This window comes from Megascapheus bottae, chromosome 26 (genome assembly GCF_031878675.1).
Source record: "Megascapheus bottae isolate mThoBot1 chromosome 26, mThoBot2.hap1, whole genome shotgun sequence".
Classification (NCBI taxonomy): Eukaryota; Metazoa; Chordata; class Mammalia; order Rodentia; family Geomyidae; genus Megascapheus; species Megascapheus bottae.
The window spans coordinates 19235616-19255290 of NC_143534.1; the positions used below are offsets into that span (position 1 = coordinate 19235616).

The 19675-nt window shown below is 41.1% G+C and overlaps 1 protein-coding gene across 4 annotated transcripts in view; it reads right to left on the bottom strand.

Moving 5' to 3' along the window:
• The window catches only part of Svil (supervillin), an 82025-nt gene that overhangs the window by 33628 nt on the left and 28722 nt on the right, over positions 1-19675 (bottom strand). For 2 of the 4 annotated variants that reach the window (XM_090319091.1, XM_090319090.1), the window contains 9 exons: positions 18773-19642; positions 17595-17629; positions 17001-17062; positions 16173-16312; positions 12240-12483; positions 11340-11916; positions 10013-10220; positions 5840-5969; positions 1855-1902 (listed from right to left, as the gene is read on the bottom strand). In XM_090319091.1, the coding sequence (XP_090175217.1) occupies positions 1855-1902; positions 5840-5969; positions 10013-10220; positions 11340-11916; positions 12240-12483; positions 16173-16312; positions 17001-17062; positions 17595-17629; positions 18773-19642 (2314 nt within the window). Of the gene's footprint in view, positions 1-1854; positions 1903-5839; positions 5970-10012; positions 10221-11339; positions 11917-12239; positions 12484-16172; positions 16313-17000; positions 17063-17594; positions 17630-18239; positions 18411-18772; positions 19643-19675 lie in introns of all 4 variants that reach the window. The other 2 variants (XM_090319093.1, XM_090319092.1) reach the window with 2 other exon arrangements.

The window sequence follows — 19675 nt, forward strand, 5'->3', positions numbered from 1 at the left end:
AATATCACTTTGCCAAACAAAACCAAAGTCTTTCCCTACACTCAGAAATTGCAATGAGGCTTCATTTGTGTAGGCTTTTCCTCACCTGATTAATAGTTACAAAGGACAGGTATTTATGGGCAGCAGATTTAGCAGGAGAATAAGTAGAAGCATATACAGGTTCCTATAGAGCAAAGTAAGAAGATTAGAAATGAGAAAAGCTAATTACAAGGTTGGGAAGATAGATGGGTGAGATGGAGTCATGTGAGGGAGACAAAAACAATGAAAATTCTAACAGAAAGTTAATTGACTCATTGCAATTTCACCTTGCTTTTTAAAAACCTTTTTTCCCCTATTTATTTTTGTGTCAGTTTTAGGAGCTGTCACTGAGTTTCTTTGCTCAAGGCTAGTACTCTACCATTTTAGCCACAGCTCCATTTCTGTCTTCTTGGTGTTTAGCTGGAGATAAGAACCTCACAGACATGCTTGCCCAGGTTAGCTTTGAATCTTGATCTTCATATCTCAGAATCCTGAGTAGCTAGGATTATACAAGTGGGTCACTGGTGCCCTAGCTTCAGTTTGATTTTTAAAGACAGTCCTTCCACGAATGCCAATATTAATATCAGTTCACATGTACAGCACATGTATGAGTCAGTGTTGTGTTGACAGAATAAGGCCTGGGCAGGCTGCTGCAATTTACACAAGGCACTTGGTTATCCTAGCTTCTACTGGCAATGTTAGTTTTAGCGCGCTCTCTCTCTCTCTCTCTCTCTCTCTCTCTCTCTCTCTCTCTCTCTCTCTCTCTCTCTCTCTCTCTCTTTCTCACACACACACACACACACACACACACACACACACTCACCTTCTGTAAGGTATTTCTGGCAGGTAAATAAAAATAATTTAGGAACACAGGATCAGATTTGCATGCTGTATAAAGGCAATGTTATACTTACACAAATCAAACACAAAGGAAAAAAGTTAGGAGACCCATCTATGATCAGAATGAACTGGGGTGGTCAGAACCATCTAGAGGACATGCTGGCTGATACACAAGTCCTGGAAGGGACAATCACCTATGCTTGGAGAAAGGGGAAGCTGATGGCTAGTTGAATGACTGTATGTTTTTTTTTTTGTGGTTTTGTGTTGGCACTGAGGCTTGAACTCATGATCTTCCACTCTCTATTGGTTTTTGCCACTTGGAGCTGCTGCTCTATCGCTTTGAGCTTCATCTCCATTTCCATGAGTTAGTGTTTACAAAGAACAAGCCAAAATGTGGAAGACCCTCTCCAGCAATCTTTTCATTTATTTTTTGATACATTGATATATATATATATATATATATATCTGATACATGTAAAATCTTGAAATGAGCATGCTCAGGAATATGCCTGTCTTTTTCTCTGTATGGACTATGAGTTTTTCCTACACAAATATATCCACAAGTTTCCCCAGAGATAGTCTACTGCTTTCTTTATTCACAGAGATGCAATTCTTTTTTTTTTTTTTTTGCCAGTCCTGGGGCTTGAACTCAGTGCCTGAGCACTGTTCTTGAGCTTTCTTAAGGCTAGAGCTCTACCACCTGAGCCATAGCACCATTTCCACATTTCCAGCTCTTTTCTGTGTTTGTGGTATCGAGGAATCAAACCCAGGTCTTCATGCATGCTAGACAAACACTTTTACTACTAAGCCAAACTCCCGGCCCCCCAGAGCTGCAATTCTGAGAATTCTCTCCAGTACATGCCTCAGAAGCTTCAAATCTTAAAACCTTTTTTCCCTCTTTCTTGTCTTGGTTGTGTTTCTGGGCTTTGCACTCACCCAGGAGAGGGCTCAGTGCGGTCAGTTACAGAAAGACACCTGTGTGATAGTTAGGCTTACCCAAAGTAGATTAGAAATGGCAATATCATCTGTAAATCCTGCTTCTTCCTACAGGTTAAAACAAACAGAAGACATTGCAGAGGACTGGAAGAGAAGAGTCTCGTCGGGATATTGCCATCATTTGCAGGCACTTCATGCCTAGGTTTAGTTAGACACGTGCACGTGCTCACAATTCAGTGATATAAATACCAAGAGAACTCATTTCCTGAGGGGAATTCTGAGATGGCATCCCATTGTCTTGCTGTCCCCTTCTTTTGGATTCACTCGTCATAGTGGTGATGGAAAATTTCAATGACAGAGGCAGTAACACTATGAACGTGCAAAATTTGCCTTCCTTGAATTTTCAGGATCCTGTTTTGGAGGTCAAAGGATCTGAGCTGACCTCACAAGGATGAATCGGAGGACAACACTTCCTCCTCTTAATGGGACTCAGACAAAGAAGCCAGTTTGTAAGGGCCAATTCTATAGAGGGTTTCATAAGAGAACTCATAGACTGACAAAATGACACAGAATAGGGTCAAATGGGATTGGAATTTTAAATACTTAATTGGATGAAAATAAAAACCCCCAATGTGGTTATCACCAAGAGACTCATCAAATCACTGCTTTAAGTGATCTCTCTCTGTCTCTCTTTTCTTTCTGGTAGAATGATTTACTGTGGAGGAAACAAGATACAAGCCATGCTCAGTGAATACATGCTCCACTCAGTTTGGACCAGGCCAACTCTACAAACAAAATGAGCTTTATCATGCTTAGAACTAATTGCATACACTACAAAGAAACCCAAGCGCTCAAGTCATTTAGCTTTAGCCTAAATCAAATAAAGGTGAAGGGTGGCAATGGAGACAGTAGAAAGATTCTAAGTAATTTTTTCATGGGAAATGACCACAGACTAGGAAAATATTAATGCTCTCAAATCCCAAACCATCAACCCTGATTTGAAGGGTATAAAACTGAAAAGCAAGGAACTGCCTCCTTACTTCATGGGACATGCCTGGAATGATAAGAGAAAATCCTCATGGCTCTAGAAGCATATTATTGTATTGAACTTCAATGCAATGCTCATGCTAGCATCTCAGTTTCTTTTCCCTTGGGGCATTCTCTTGGGCAAATAAAATAAGTACCCATTTCATACTTTTTTGTTGTTGTTGTTAATGGGGACATTTAAATTCCCATGTGGCTCTTATGATGTCATTTTCAGATGATGCTCTCTGCTGTACTGCTGAATTCTCACAGGAGCAAAGTGAGTGACTTATACAGTTGTCAGGCTGCGCCCCACCCCTTTTTGTGTGGTCACAGCTACAATTCTTGGGTCTATGCTTATCTCACACAGGAGGGAATCCAAGCTGTGAAATGTTTGGTGACCACAATTATGTACTGCTTGGTGAATTCGGAAATGAGGAAGCGATGGTCTCATCATAAAACCAGCTTCTTTGTACCCTACCTGATAAAACAAGAAGGTTCTGATAACTATGTTTCAAGCAGTAATACATGGGCAAATTTAATCCCAGCCTCTCGGGAAACTTCTGTCTGAATGCATATGTTCTACGTGTGTGTGTATGTGTGTGTGTTGATGCTGGGGCTTGAATTTAGGGCCTGGGCTCTCTCCCTTAGCTTTTTGCTCAAGGCTGATCCTCTTCCACTTGAGCCACAACTCTACTGCTAGCGATTTGCTGGTTATTGCAGGTAACAGTCTCATAAACTTTTTTTTGTGTAGGCTCACTTTGAACCTGGATCCCTTCCATCTCAGCCTCCTGGGTAAGCTAAGATTAGATGTGTGAGCTGTCTTCCCCTGGTCATAAATGTCTCTCTCCAGGTCAATGGATCACTTTTCAAGCACTACCTGAGGTAGCTGTGGACCACTTTTGAACACAGCGAAGGGAGGGAGGAGCCAAGAGATTGCCAGAGGCCACAGGAAAACCACTTGACCTCAACAGAATTGGAAATTTCCCAATATGACAATGGCCTAAAATAGATGGACTTAAATTGGGCCTCAGGGAGCTTATTGACTCAGACCAAACTCAACTAGGCTTTCAAAGAGGGTAAGAATTGTGAGTTCACAGTGACTACAGACAGATGATCCCAGTAAAGAACACATAGCCCACACTACCTAGAAGCCCAGTGCTTGAATCCCATCTTTGGGTTTCTACCCTAAGGCTAGCAATGACAGAATAACATGGATCTTTTGTCCCCAAATGGTTCAGCCATATCTTTGGGTGGTTTGGACTCAGCCTTTACTCCCAGTCTTCTGGTATTTCCTACCCAAGACCATCCATCACTCCTCAGTGGGTAGAAAAGAAAGATCTAGCATTCACATGGGAATCCATCTCACTTTGTGCTTTTTAGGCATAACTTAATTTTCACCTGGCAATAGAGGATGGTGGGGTGCTTGGTACCATATCATACTGGTGACAGCTTTGTCAGTAAGTTAATGTACTAATGTTCTTTTTGAATCAATGATTTTTGGGATTTTTTTTGAGGTGTTGGGCATTAAACCTAGAGCTTTATATATACTAGGCATGTGCTCTATGAGCAAGACATAGCTTTAGTTTGTAGGCCAAGGGATAAATTATTTGAGGGATTCAATTTTATCTTTAAATCTCACTTTCCTACATTTATACTTTAGTGTTCACGTGTATGTAGTTGAGAGCGTGACAAGTTGCTAAAGAATTAAATGTTAACACCAACTGGGAAAAATGAGAGTTCCAATTGTCATTCTGATGTCATCTTTTCAGATACAGAAGTATCATAGACAAAAAATGGTGTCAAGATCACTAACTCACTGGACAATCTCATTTTTATATAATGACACCTTAACGCACATAGGTCACCTTCATAATTTCTCTTTTCCATAAGTATTTATCTTACTTCCATTTTTGAGAGAGGCTCATGCTATGTTCCTCAAATGAACTATTCTTGAACTTGTCAGCTCGTGTGATGGTCCGATATCAACTATATATCGACTGGAGAGCTGGGGCTACAGGCACACAATATCATACTAGGGATAGGATGTTTATTTGAGACTCAGAAGGCCCAGGTGATCAAGAAGTTGGAAACATTTATTTTCTCCTTTCTACTTGATGATTCTCAATCCTAGAAATTAGCTAGTGGATGTGGCCTCTAGCCAGCAAGCACACTGATGCCTATAATGCTAGGAAGAAGTTTTGAAAGTATGGAATAACTGTCCAAAGGCTGATCATCAGTACATCTGTAATTTCATCAGTATTCTTACATATGAAATGTTTGCTAGCTCGGATCACCATAAGTAACTTTTATTTAGTAAAATTAAATCAACAGAAGGCATATCTCTTTATGAAACAGGCTTAGAAGTATTCAGAAAGTATCCTCAGATTACAGCTATAGCCTTCATTTTCTACTTAGGTCTTAAATCTCTGCATAGGAAACCCACATCCATATTTTATAAGTAACATGTAAGCTGTTAGTTATAAGTTACAATTCTGCATTGGAATACTTTTTGTTGTTGCTGTTTCTGCTGGTACTGGGGCTTGAACTCAGGGCCTAAGCACAGTCCTTTAGCTTTTTCACTCAAGATTGGTGCTTGATCACTTAAACCATAACTCCACTTTCAGCTTTTTGCTGGTCCATGAAAGACTGAGTTTCATGGACTTTCCTGGTCAAGCTGGCTTTGAACTGTGATCCTTATAGCTCAACCTCCTGAGTAGCTCAGACTCTAGCATCCCTCTCTTTCGAAAGTTTTAAGCCATGTTCTAAAGCCAGAATTCATTTAAGGATGTGTGAGCATTTGTCCCTTGCATACTAAGGTGTTATGTAGAGTGCTGTTAGGACCCTAACATAGTAAGACTTGGCCTTGCAGTTTACTTTAGCAGTGTTGTGATGGGCTAAGCGTGTTGCTAAGGCATTAATGCTCTCTAGAGTAGGACTTAATTACTGTAGGCATGCTTGTCCACATGACACACTGGCAAGCATGATGTTAGGAAGCTCTGTTCTCACATGGAAGCATTACCTTCTTCTTCAGAGACTGCTCTGTTTCCTGGACGTATAGGCTGCTGCTGGCAGACACTTTGACATACTCCTGCTTTCGGTGAAGTCTGTTCTTCCAGTCTTCCTCACCACTCTTCTTCAGCAGTGCCAACCTAGAAGGAAAACATACCAACCAAAGACTTCAACACCAAACTCTTAGAACTTACAAGTCCTTCATCTAAAAGGGATCCAAAGATTTTTCAGCTTATTATATAGTAAGGATGAATCCACAGAATTTCCACATAAGAGAAGTATCATTATTCCCACAAGGGAATAATATGCATCTGTTTTTGTTTGTTTGTTTGTTTGACTGTGAGCTAAAAGCAATAAGACAAGATTAACCATCCTCAAAGAAAAATGTTTTCTAGTGACCCCTGCTGGCCACTAGATGAAATGACATCAAATGGCAAACCGTGAACTTGAGGCTATTTTCTTCTATGCATTATAATCAATAAAGAAGGTTGAGTTGTGTAAGTTAGGCAAGCATGGGAAAGGTAAAAAGTAAAGAGGTGATTGTCAGTAGATTCACTGAAGTGGATGCTAAAATAATTTAAAGATTAGAGAAAAAAGTAGATCATTCTGCTTCCATTCCCTCAGTCTGTACCATCTTTCTAATATTAACACAGTATGCATACACAATTACTTTGAATAAGGCAGTGCTATTCTAGTAAGATAAAAATCAACTGGTTATGTAATTATAGCTACTCAGAGGGCTAAGATCTAAGGATGGTGATTCAAAGCCAGCCTGGGCAATAAAGTCTGTGAGACTCATTTCCAATTAACCACTAGAAAACCAGAAGGGGTGCTATGGCTCAAGAGGTAGGGTGGTAGCCTTGAACTGAAGAACCCAGACACAGAATTCAAGTCCCACAGCTGACAAAAAACAAACAAACAAAAAAACTGACTTAGGGCTGGGAGTTTGGCCTAGTGGTAGAGTGCTTGCCTAGCATGCACAAAGGCCCAGGTTCGATTCCTCGGTACCACATAGAAAAAGCCAGAAGCTCAGTGGTAGAGTGTTAAGCTTGAGAAAAGTCCAAGGAAATTGCTCAGGCCCTGAGTTCAAGTCCAGGGCTGGCAACCCCCCCGCCCCCGACTTTAAAGAAGTAATTAGTATTTGCCTTCCTGTATCAAAGCTTTCCAGGATATCAAAGCACCAATTAATAAGACAAAAATCAAGCATGTCAATACTTTAACTCCCATGAAGAAATACTTCCAAGTCAGTCTGGGAAAGAAGCCTGTATTCTCACTGATATTCGCTTTACACACTTACCTTGCACTTTACCATTGAGTCAGACTACTGATATTCATCTTCATATCTACTAGCTCAGTCAGATTGATTTCCAAATGACTTAAGTAAAAAGAAATCATCTTTAACCCATGAGTTGGGGTTATTAAAAATACTGAGCTACAGTCCTTTAGTTGCTTTCAGAATAAAGGTCTCAAGAATTCTGAGCCTGGGCTCCGAATCCTAGCTAAGCAGGAGGGTGAGATCTGAGGACTGTAGTTTGAAGCCAGTCAGGGTGGAAAAAGTCTATTCGTTGCTTTTCTCAAATTAATCAGCAAAAATCCAGAAGCAGTGCTATGGCTCCAGTGGTAGAGCATGAGCCTTGAAAGAAAAGGCCAAACAAGAGCTTGAAGCCTTGGGTTTAAGTCCCAGTACTGGTATGCACAGGACTGGGGCGCTGATTTAGAACTGTAATTCTCAGATCTCAATCTCAGCCTTCTGAGTAGCTGGGATTTACAGGCATGAGCTGCCTGGCCCAGCTAAGAACCTTCGGGCTTTCTTATGCTCTTCCTACCTGCCCTCAGGATACCTTTGGAAGCCTCCTTCCATCCCTCTAGCTGTGGTGCTGCAGTCTTCTGAAGACCACAGAGGGACAAGCAAATGTGGAAGACACAACTTCCATGTACCCAAGGTACCTGTGCTTACACTTAGCCTCTGAGTATAATAATGCTAGCGACTCCGGATGCTGAGATCTGAGCATCTTAGTTTGAAGTAAGCCTGGACAGGAAAATCTCTGAGACTCTTATATATAATTCTTCACCAAAAAACCCCCCAAAACAAAAAACAACCAAGCAAACAAAAAACCAGAAACAGAGCTATGGTTCAAGTGGTAGAGCACAGTCTTGAGTGAAAAAGCTTAGGGATAGTACCCAGGCCCTGAGTTCGAGCCCTAGTACCAGCACACATACAACAAAAATCCATGAATAACTTCGAAGGAACATGCTGTACAACTCAACTGCATTAGTCAGGTCCCTTCAGATTTTCCACTTGGCACTCGACAAGCTGGGGAGGGTGGGAGATCTTTCCAGATGTGTTCTCTTCTGCAATGCCACAGCCTTCCAGCTCACCACAGTCAGCCTTGCACTGGACAGTGGAAAGGTCTGGGCCAACACATGACAAATTCCTCCCATGCAATGTCAACAACTGTCAGTACTTTTAACATCTGCCAAGTCCAAGTACTATTTGTGATTCTGAAAGCTGGCATCTGCTTAGTCTGAAGCTCTGAGTGGCACTGCCTTAGCCCTTTAACCCCACTTCCTGGCTTGAGGCCAGTACAACATGTGCTAAGCAGGCTGTGAGGCTGTGGGGTTGGAGGGGGGAGAAGTTCTACTGTCACAGCCCACACTCCTCAGCAGGAATTTTGGCCCTAGAGTCTTGTTCTGTTAGAACAAGTTTTTCAAGCTCTTAATAGTCACAGGGTTGGGTCAGATATGAGATAGGCAAATCATATGTCTCTTGTAAAGAATAAGCTGCTTTGTTCCATTTAAAATGTTTCTCTCATTTCAAAAATATATAGGTATCTCACGAATTTCAGGGAGAGCTGAATAACAGTAAAAACTTATCATAGATCTTGCTGTTGGCAAGGCTGAAGTTCATTAATAGACCTTTTTTTCCATTGTATTTACTTGGTACCTGTTGGGCAGGAGATGTGACTCACATGGTAAAAAGCCTGCACTGAGCACTCCAGCTGAGTAAGAACACAAGGCACCAAGTTCAATACACATACACATACATAACACACAGAGATACATACACATACACACATACCACACACACCACACACACACAAAGTTAAGTGACATTAATATTTCCCCCTGGAATTTTATCAAGAAAATGTCCTGAAATATAAAATATTAGAGCTTATTCAAAGCCTATTTACCTGACATAAATATTTGAATCTCTGCAATGAACAGAAAGCCTGGGTTTTGTAGAGAAGGACCTGGTACTAAGATATGCTAGACTGTTTCCTTGATTCAAGATTCCACTTCTCCTGTTTGATTCACCCGCTCCTCCTTCCCCCATGGGCCCTCAGGACAGGAGGACTCCCTTTCTGAGTATTGTAAACAAAGTAACCAAGACCTAACGACCTCTAAGTGAAAAAAATCACTATTGAATATTTTATGAGTAATGTTCCAAAGTTGGGCTTGAAGAAAAGAATTTTTGTTGTGATTTGACATTCATCTTTGGTAATTTGAAAAGTATCTAGAAAAATTAAGAGTAACCAGTGCTTGAAAAATGGAAGAGAACATGCGTCTGGTGGGAGATGCCAGGGGTTCAGGCTGGCAGACCCTCAGGAACACAGTACACACAATTCCGGTAAGTATATCTGTGAGTTGATGGGACTTTCATTCCTTCTTGTTACTATGGCATGTCAGCCTCTTCACTTAGCCGTGGCTAAAGATCAAAAAGGAATACAACATCGTGAAAATGATGAGTTACTAGTCTTTGTATCTCCCCTCCTAAAGATAATCTCTCAGTCCTATGTCATTCTTTCAATGAGACAAGACTATAGTGTTATTCGATACTTAAAATATAAGCAGTCATGCTATTACCTAATATAAAATTGTATAGTTCTGTGAAGAGAGCTTTCCTAGCAAGAGCAACGTCATGGGTTAGATTCTCATTACTACAAGAAAGAAAGTAAAGAAAAGAAAGGAAAAGGAAGGGAAGGGATGGGAAGAATAAAGAAAAGGGAGAGGGAAGGACGAAGGGAGGGAAAGAGAAAAAGGAGAGAAAGAGAGAGAGAAGGAAAGAATGGAACGAAGGAGGGAAGACCCAGAACCATCCTGCTATCACATCTGTCCAAATTATGGCTTCATCTCCTTAGAAGAAATGCAATATAAGGAATGCCCAGTCCTGATCTCTTCTTACCTCTCTTTAATCGACATGGTTTTACTGGAGGACTCAAGTATGCTCTCCCCAATGGGTGCTTTGATCTCTCCAGTGGCAAACATCTCACATGGATTCTTGCAGTATTTCTGTGGTGTTTCTGAAGGTTCTTGCTGTTTCCAGGCCCCTGTGCCTGACGTCTTCCCCTCAGCTGTCCCTGTCTGCTCAGAAGCCAGCTCTTCACATTCAGCTACAGGGGGTAAGAAAAGTGTCAGTCATCATCATCATCACCATCATCATCATCGTCATCTTTTACACACATGCACTCAGCAAACCTTCTTTCACAAGTTCGCCCGAAGTTCGCCCCTGGAGTTCAATCTGTGCACACGTGGTGGGTTGCCCAAAACACCGGGATTTATGCAAATCTGGGGCACCAGAGGAAACTACACTTTTTAGAGGATTGGTCCACAACAGACCACAGCATCTTCAAAATAATACATGTACACTATCAATGTGCTACACTCATGAGCCCTGTTGCAGTGTGCACAGAATGACTATATGGAAACACTGGAAGAGGAATAGATTCCTATCAGGAAAAAGTTTACTACTGGAAAGAAGGCATATAGACTAGACATCAGATTGGTTCAAGTCCTTATTTCCTGTGCCTAGACCACTAACTTTTAAGAGGCGCTAACAGAATTGAATATCTGAGAAAGCTATTGTATGAGTTAAAGTCACCAAACTCACTTAAAACCTTTTTTTTTTTTTTTTTTTTTTGCCAGTCCTGGGCTTGGGCTCAGGGCTTGAGCACTGTCCTTGGACTTTCTCAAGGCTAGAGCTCTACCACTTGAGCCTCAGCACCACTTCCGGCTTTTTTCTATATATGTGGTACCGAGGAATCGAACCCGGGTCTTCATGCATGCTAGGCAAGCACTTTAACCACTAGGCCAAACTCCCGGCCCAAAAAACCTTTTTTTTTTAAAGTATTTGAAGAGGACCAAAGGGAGAAAATGGGAGTGCACAAAGGAAGGAGTGACACTGACCAAGAAGGATTACATTCATAACCTGACTAATAGAATTGTAATTCCTTCCCCCAACCTCTTAACTACAACTATAGCTATTCTTTTAAAAAAAAAAGAAAAGTAAAAGAATTTCAGTGTTTTTCCTTGCTGAAAACTTGATTACTTCATTGGGATGTCAGATTCAAGGGAAAGAGAGGTTTGGGGGAGAATGGATGTGTTGTGGACTTTTGATCTATGCTAGCTGTAAACTGTCCTTTACTTAAAAAGGAATCACAGAAACATGCAATAAATCAAATATGAACTAAATCCTTGTTGTTTTGGAAAACAGAGGCAAAGTTATAATTTACCTTTGAGTGAAAATCTCCTTTTGGTGGCATTCTCCACATCCACCTTCTCTTCAAAGGATGGCTTGTCTTTCAAGTCCACGTTTCCTTGTGCACTGATTTTAGCTGTGGAATATTTCTTTGGTTCATCACCAACGTGAGTGACAGGAGTACTAGCTAGTTCCAGGCTTTCTCTCCTGGGTAGAGCATATTTCGGTTCCTTCGGGCTGTCTCCCTCTCTTGCTTTGCTGGGGCTGGGGTAGGAAGCTTCCACTTCCTCAAATGACTCATATGTCTTTAGATTACTTTCTCCAGATGTCAAAAAACTTTTGTTTTCTGATTCTCCAAATTCTCGCAGCATTCCTCTGCTCCCACTATTCTCTCCAGAAGGCTGCCAAGCTTGTGATTTCAGAATGCTTCTAACTGGTGAGTCTGAATTTTCCACGGAAGAGGGCACTTTACATTCAGTGGCACTTGTGTTGTTGTCAGTTGATAACTTTCTCCTCAGCTCTCCTGCATACGTGGGGGTTATCGCAGAGGCCATGGTCGATACAGATGTGTTCACAGTGGGGGTAAAAGAGATGAGTTTCCCACTTTGTACCTGGAAGGACACAGGTAAAGTGAAAACAGATGGAAAAACATGATATGTAAAAGTCCCAGTGCTGGAATTTGGTATCTACTGAAATAGTGAGGAATCACTTGTACCTATGGTCTCCAAAGCAGACTCAGTCTAGATGATTTCCACAATCCAAGGATGAAAACACAGAGAAACATACCTGGTCTGGTTATTCTAAGGGACGGAATGATTTCTAAATTGCTCATTAGTAAGTAATCCATCAGTAGATCTCCGATCTGACAGCAGCGCTGTGTTGCTGTGATTTTAAGAACACGCACACAACTAGAATAAGATGACAGGGCATTTACCTGTTCCACCTCTCCGAGGGTGACTGGCTGGGTTTGGTAGCGAGCATTCATTCTTCTCTGCTTCATGTCTATTCTCTTTCGGGTAGAAATGGCTTTTGAGACCGGCTGGGACAATTTGTTAAACAAGGCCAACTTCTCTACTAAACTCAGACTGGAGGAATCAGGTTCTCCTGGTTCAGTCAAATCTTTGCCCTCATTTGCCTGTTCCTTGGCTAGAGCCTTTTGGTGAGCAGATGCCTGTAATCTGAAAAGGAAAAGAACAGGAAAAAAGTCAGTTACACTGATTAAAAACAAACTAAAAACTCCACCACTAACATTATATATTTCCTTAGTTTTACAAAATGCTTATTTTTCCCTACTTAATCATTAAGACAGGGCAAGCAATTGCTTAGCTGTAAATAAGGAAGCAAGTAGTCAGCTCGGGATACTAGCATTGCCAATCCTAGAAGCAAATTTTGTTTTTAAAAAGCTGAGTATTTTTCTTAGGGCCAGAAGTTTGGCTTAGTGGTAAGAGTGCTTGCCTTGCATGCACTAAGACCTGGGTTTGATTCCATATATAGAAAAAGCTGGAAGTGGTGGTGTGGTTCAAGTGGCAGAGCTCTAGCTTTGAGAAAGCCCAAGGACAGGATTGAGGCCCTAAATTAAAGCCCAGGGACTGGCAAAAAAAATCTGAATATTTGGAACTTCTTAATTAAGGAACCAAAGTCAACTTGGAGATGTTAACATCATAATGAATGGCTTTAGGAAGCCAAAGGTACTGCCTAGGCTAGCGTTGAACATTCTCTAAGATGTGTTGCAGGGATGGTCATTTTATTTAAAATATTTAGGGAAAAATACGGTCATTGATCAAGCACATAATCTGCAACATAAGTTTTCCACTTTTACTTTCAAAAGATGAATGGTATGATTTTAAAGATGCCTTTTCATCCCTTTAGTATAGTGTTTAAAAGGTACTTAATCTAAATCTCAGTACCTTTGAAAAGTGGACAAAGTTTCAAATGAATATAAATTGCTCCAACTATGGCTAGGGATGATAAGGGCTTGCCTAGTGTGCTGGGCAGAATAATAATAATAAGTCCTTCCAATTTGTAACCAGAAGAGAAGAAAGGCTTCTAGTTTACATGGTAAATGTGAATCTTGAAAAGTCCCCAACAAAGTTCATTCTGCCACAGAAATCTCATTCTGTGATCTAGAAAAAACTATATTCAGCTTTTACTCTAATTACTGATTTAGCTGGGCTCTGATGGCACACATTTTTTTAATCCTAGCTACACAGGAGATTGAGATCTGAGAATCTCAGTTCAAAGTCATCCTGGACAGAAAAGTCTATGAGATTTATCTCATCTCCGATTAGCCAGCACAAAGCAAAAATGGAGCCATGGCTCAACTGGTAAAGCACTAACCTGGGGGTAGAAACTGGAGGGAAAAAAAAGTGGAGGGAAAGTGAGATGGCCTTGAGTTCAAGCCTCAGGACCAGGAAAAAAAGTCTACTGTCCCCCAGGCTTTCTCAGAGCCCGGAGCCATCTCTGAGCATATGTTATGACCAGCACAGTAAAGAAGTCCACAGAAACTTGGGATCCTTATACAGTCTCATTCTGCCAATGATCTCCTCAACCCTCTCAACTTCCAGGTTAAACCAGCTACTCAGGAACTGTCATTTCACATCTTTGAATTTTATTTTTAGCCTTTATGTTTTTGCCCATACCAGCAAAACAAAGAAATATTTACATGCTCTAAAGACATACATCAAAGCACCACAATTTTAAAACCTAACAGCAAAATATCAACAATCAAACCCAAAATAGAACTGCGTTGTCTGGCTTTGAATTAGAAACAGAACGAATTGTCCTAAACATGTATTTGTGCCCATGTGTTTAATATATAAACCGAGTCTTATCAGGATTCCAGTGTACACGTTAATGTTTAATTTTCCGATGAGTCTTGAAGTGTTATAAAGATGAAAAATGAAATGTTTGAGGGTTGACTGGTATGATGGGAAACAGAACCAAAACAAATGGGTAAGTAAGTTAGTGTCACTGTTCCTAACACATAATGTAAGCAGATGGATAATGTTTGGTTCTCATGCAGGCAGACACGAAATGATCAGTACCTTGTACTACCACGAAACAAAATGCCACAGTTTAGAACACCACACTGACTTGTTTGTCAGACAAAGAGAAGGCATTCAAGTTTTTCAGCATTGTGTAGCCCAGTGCAGTGGCACTGGGGATGACATGCAGCTTTTATGGCCAGTACCTGCGAGGCTGAACAGCATTCTTAGCTACAGTGGGACTAGGCAGTCTTGCCATTCCAGGGTGGGTGACCCCAGAACACGACGCAGGGGTAGGCTCACTTTAAAGGCAATTGCCAAGGAAAAGGTGTGGGGAGGGGAAGAACATCAACAAGGAGAAAAGAAAAGAAGCATTAAAGAAAGCATAGTTTGAAATTCAGAAATGTTAAATCAAAATATTTTACGAAAAAATGTTTCTTAGTCAACTTGAGAGCAAGAAAAGCAAACAAACAAAAATAAACCCCCACAACAGTCTACCAATGAACTTTGAAAGCAATTACCAGCATAGGAAATCAATCAGAGATAGAAGCTGCTCGAATAAATGGAATAATCCTATAAGTGTGGCTCAGAAAAGGTTTATCTTTCAAATAAACGCCTTAATTTTTAAAAGTAATATTAAAATGCTCACATTAGCTACCAGCAAATGCTTCCAAATGTTCTTTGTCTATTTTTTTTTTTTTTGGCTGTACTAGTTTGAAGTCAGAGCCTTTTGCACTTGTTAGGCAGGTGATCTACCACTTGAGCCACATCTGCTCTCAATCTATTTTTATAAAGCAATGATTATTGGTGGGTTACCTCTATAACCCTCTAGTTACTCTGAGAGACAAAGAACAGGAGGATCACAGTTCAAGGCCAGCTCAAGCAAAAAGTCTGAGATTCCATCTCAACCAGCAAAGAATATTTGGGCATGGGTGCCCATATCTGTCATCCTCAGAATTTGGAAAGTACAAATAGGAGAACACTGGCACAGGCAAAAAAGTGAGAATCTCTTCAAAAGATAGCAAAATTAAGTGGTAAAGCATCCGCCTCGCAAGTTCATTAAATCAATAATTTTAAGACCCATAGTTTTGCTTGGGCCAAGCAATTACCTTTGAGTAAATTACTTTGGAAAACTCTGAACATACCAGACTATTTATGCCCTGTAGTTTGAAAAGTCACCCATTGTCAATTACTGTATAAAAACATTTTTGTTGATTATAACAAAATGAACACTTGTCTCTTAGAGCTACGTCCTAAAGTATTTATAAGTGAAAAGTTGGTGGTTTGCTTAAAAAGCATGCAGGAGGAAAGGGGGAAGAGATGAGAATACAGCTGGAGAAATACTGGCCAAGAATTGGTAACTGCTGGAGTTGAGGGTTCATTCTACGTCATTTACTTTCATGCTTTACATTTTTCATCACAAAAAAGATAAGAAAATGCAGCCAAGATATAGTGGCATTCATGTATAATCACAGCTTCTTGGGAGAAGAAAAGAGGATTGGTCAGAGGAGGCCAGTCTAGGAAAAGTTAGCATGAGACCCTCTCTGCAAAACAAATGCAAAGCACAAGTACTGGGGGAATGGCTCAGTACCCCTCCACTCCCTGGATCAAAAAAAAAAATTCAACTAGATTTTAAAAGAAAAAGAAAACCCAAACAGAACGCGTGAGCAAAAACAATGAAAAGGTATCACTAGATGTTTCCTAGGAACTCTGAAAGGTAACACATCCCATTACAAAGACAGCTGTAGAGGAACCTCGCACATCAACTTCTCCATGGCATCAAGCCATCTCTCTATCACTTCCTTTTCACCTGCAACTCTTTGAAACACTTTTCAGAAGGAAGCCATCACTGGCAGAGTCAGGAAAGCCCAGGGCAGACTCACGTGGCTGCAATGACCACTTCCTCAGTAGTGATGGGCTGAGTGTGAGATCTGTCCTGGAGCCGGCGTAGTCTTTGCTCTACTGCTGAGTTTCTCGAACGTCTCTTAAGAACACTTTGTTCATCAAATGATTTCTCCATTTCCTAACATTGGAAACAGAGTGGAATCTTCACAAATTCAAAGAAAAGAAATTTGGGACAGCAAAAACATCTTTGTTCTTCCATAGGACTCACAAGAAGGGAGACCAGTGATACTGACTAGTCACTATCTGACTTGAATGCTTCCATGCTGGCACTTGGGTGGGCGATTAAACCAGAGTCTATGCTACAGTTTGTATTTCCAGTGCCTTTTCCCCCTTTCCCTCTAAGGCTCATATATAAGGGCCAAAGACTGGTCCTTAATTTGGCACTATGGAGATGGAATGGAACCTTTAAGACATTGGCCTTAGTGGAAGGTCTCCAGGTCACTGGGGGTGTGGCTTCAAAGCAGCCAGAAGGACTCCTGCCTCCTCTTTCTCTTTCATTCTTGGGCACTGTGAATAATTTCCTCTGCCTTGAGCTGGTGCTGTGATGTACTTACTGTCTGGTCACAGATCCAAAGCAACAAGTCTAACTACTCACAGACTATCACCTCTCAAACTGTGGGCCCAAATAAAATTTTCTTCTTTCTAAATTGATTAACTAAGGTATTTTGTTATAGTAAGAGAACACTGACTAACTCAGATGAGGTGCATCTTAGAGCTCCTGAAATTATGGGAAACTATGAGAGCCCCAGGGTTCTCTCTCTGCTTTGGTGTTATTCTTCTGAACCAAGCCTGTTCGCACATCTTACCCTGAAAAGCAGCCTCTTGGCAGCAACACTTAGCTTGGCTCGTTCATCTACCTTTTCTTCATCTGTAAGAACCCATGAAATAAAAACAGAACATCATTAGAAAGTTTAATATTTCTGAAATGTTTTCCTAGATTTATGTGGGATAACTTCATATATAAGAAAGGGTGAACTAAAATGATCAAGTCTGGATTATTTTTCTCTTGGCAGGAGCTGTTCATTCTGTTCAATGAAAAGGTACTAATTCTCACCACAATTCAAACCAAGCCAAATCATACTGTGCCATACCAGGTAGTGATTTTGTGTTATAACATTTGGTAAACAAGAAAAAAAATCTGTTTTTTTAACTTTCACTTATTTTTTTTGGTTCAAACCATTTGATTTGCTATTTCTCACTTCGATTTTAACTTCCATCAACTATAAGGAAAGCTCAAATGGAAAATTCAACAAGGTTTTATTGTATTTACAAAAAGGAAGCTTAAAGAAAAGAGAGTCACAGGTTCTACAATCTTATTCATTCATAAAGCCAGAAAACTTAGTATTTAAACCAAATCAAGATGGGATAACAGGAGAAGAAAAAGGAAAACAGATACTTGCCCTCAACGGTTGGCATTTCTGAACTTGATGTATACCTAGAAAGACATTAGCAGATAGTAATAAATGTTAGTGCTGGGAGAAGAACCACAAAGAAAACATCCCATTGAAAATAACAGTCAAGTGCAATTGTTCTCTTTCAGAGTGTTATCACCCTGGTGAAAATTCTAGATGTGAATACCACATAGAATTGTTAACAAACACTGTGGAGTGCGTGAAGACACAGTCGTAGCCACGTGCACACCCCGTGGAGGAGAGCCAGAGTGAGTGATGAGAAACGGTTTTGATGAACCTTAACATTTCTATGAGTAGCATGGCAACATCATACAAAAACTTGAATGCCACAAGTAGCCATTCATTATACGATTATAAAATTCATGGAAAATCTGGTAGATATTTCATCCAGATTCAAATTTAACGAGAGCATAAAAAACCCTATAAAGACATCAATTGCAATTGACAACTGAACACAATTTAAAACCTTCTTTGAAAATACCCTTCTTTGAAAGTGTGCTTAAATAAGCATCCTTTTGAGATTATTAGTGGAAGAGATTTGACATCATCAGTGCCCCATATGATTGTTAGGGTGGTAAGAATTCTTCTCTTTTATGTTTCTGGACTACAAAATGACATGTACACATGGCCTACCGATCTGATTCCTTTCGTTCTGCTGAGGTTATAGGTTGAGTTCTAAATCTCTCAGAAGTTTTTCTACTTTCACCAGGAGAAAAATAGCGTCTTGGTTTCCGAGACCCTTTCTCCCGTTCCATACCGGTAGGTAAGTCAACTCCTTCAGTTGCTCTCTCAACCCGTGATGGGCTTTTAAATCAGAAGGTAGAGAGTGTGCAGTAAGAAAGTGGAAAGATTGAGAAAGAGAAGAAAGGAAAGGTTTATGCATCTCAGTGAATCAAGGCACACGTGGATAGATCTTTCTGCATGCCTCTTATCATGCACACACATGGAGGTAGAACATTGCAGAGACCCACTCACTCCTCCAGTTTCCCATTAGTAGGTGCAAGCCAAATGGTAGTTGGTGAGCCATTTCCTTAGGGTCGGCCTTGCATAACATTTGTGAGCTAAGCTAATGCTTCAATGCACCACACAACACAAGTTGAGTAGAAAACCATTCTGCCAATGACGTGCAAGGGGCACACGAGGAAGAGGTTGGAAACATCACCTACAGTTCAGGTTTCTTGTTGGCTCTGGCACACTCCAGAAACGCATTTCGGAGCTGAGCAACAGAGACCTTCGTGTCCAGCATGGCTGCTTCTGCACAGGTGCCTTCAGCCTTGGAGGTTGGTGGCTGCAGCTCTTGCTTTGAGGCTGGGTCCTTGTGTCTTAAAGCCTGGAGCTGAGGGGGGCCCGTGTAATCAGACAGTGAGCGTGTAAGCACCTTGTGCTTCCTTGAAGACGCTTTCTTTGGGTGATGGGTCAATGTGGCATCTTGAGACCCGGACTCATTCTGAACGTACAAAACCACTTCGCTCCTGCTTGTTCTTTCAGCAGGCTGGTGCTGAGCTGGTGGATCCTGGCGAGGCTCTAAGGCGACAGTGCTAACGGCAAGCTTACCTAAGTCTTCATTGCCAGGGGGGTCTTGGAAGTGCATTCCAATACCATCCTTTAAGGTCAAGACTGTTTTATGGCTCTTCTCGGGTGCTTCAGAGAAGAGCAAGTCTTCTGCTTTTGACTCACAGATATGAAGGGTTGGAACATCCCGTGGCTCACCTTCTAGAACCTTCAATGGGGGAGGATTTATGACATCCGAAGTGGCTGATCCCACCCAGCTGCTTTCAGACACATGTTCTGGGGTTTCTGTAGTTACCACCTTGACAGCGTGGATGGGATTTTTTGGTTGGACACAACCACGGCTAAGCTGTCGCCCAGAGCTTGATGCTTTGCTTATCACCCTGTCAAAGGCGGAATTTTCTGACTGAAAGGACAGGTAATGGGCTGGCACAGGCTGATGTCTCCTCTGAGTTAAGGACTCGGAGGAAAGTTCGGGGCTGCTGCGAGCACTCTCCTCTTTCACCAATTTTTCTCTAACTTTAACTCTTGAAGAAAGAAAAAAGGATTTAATTTGCAAA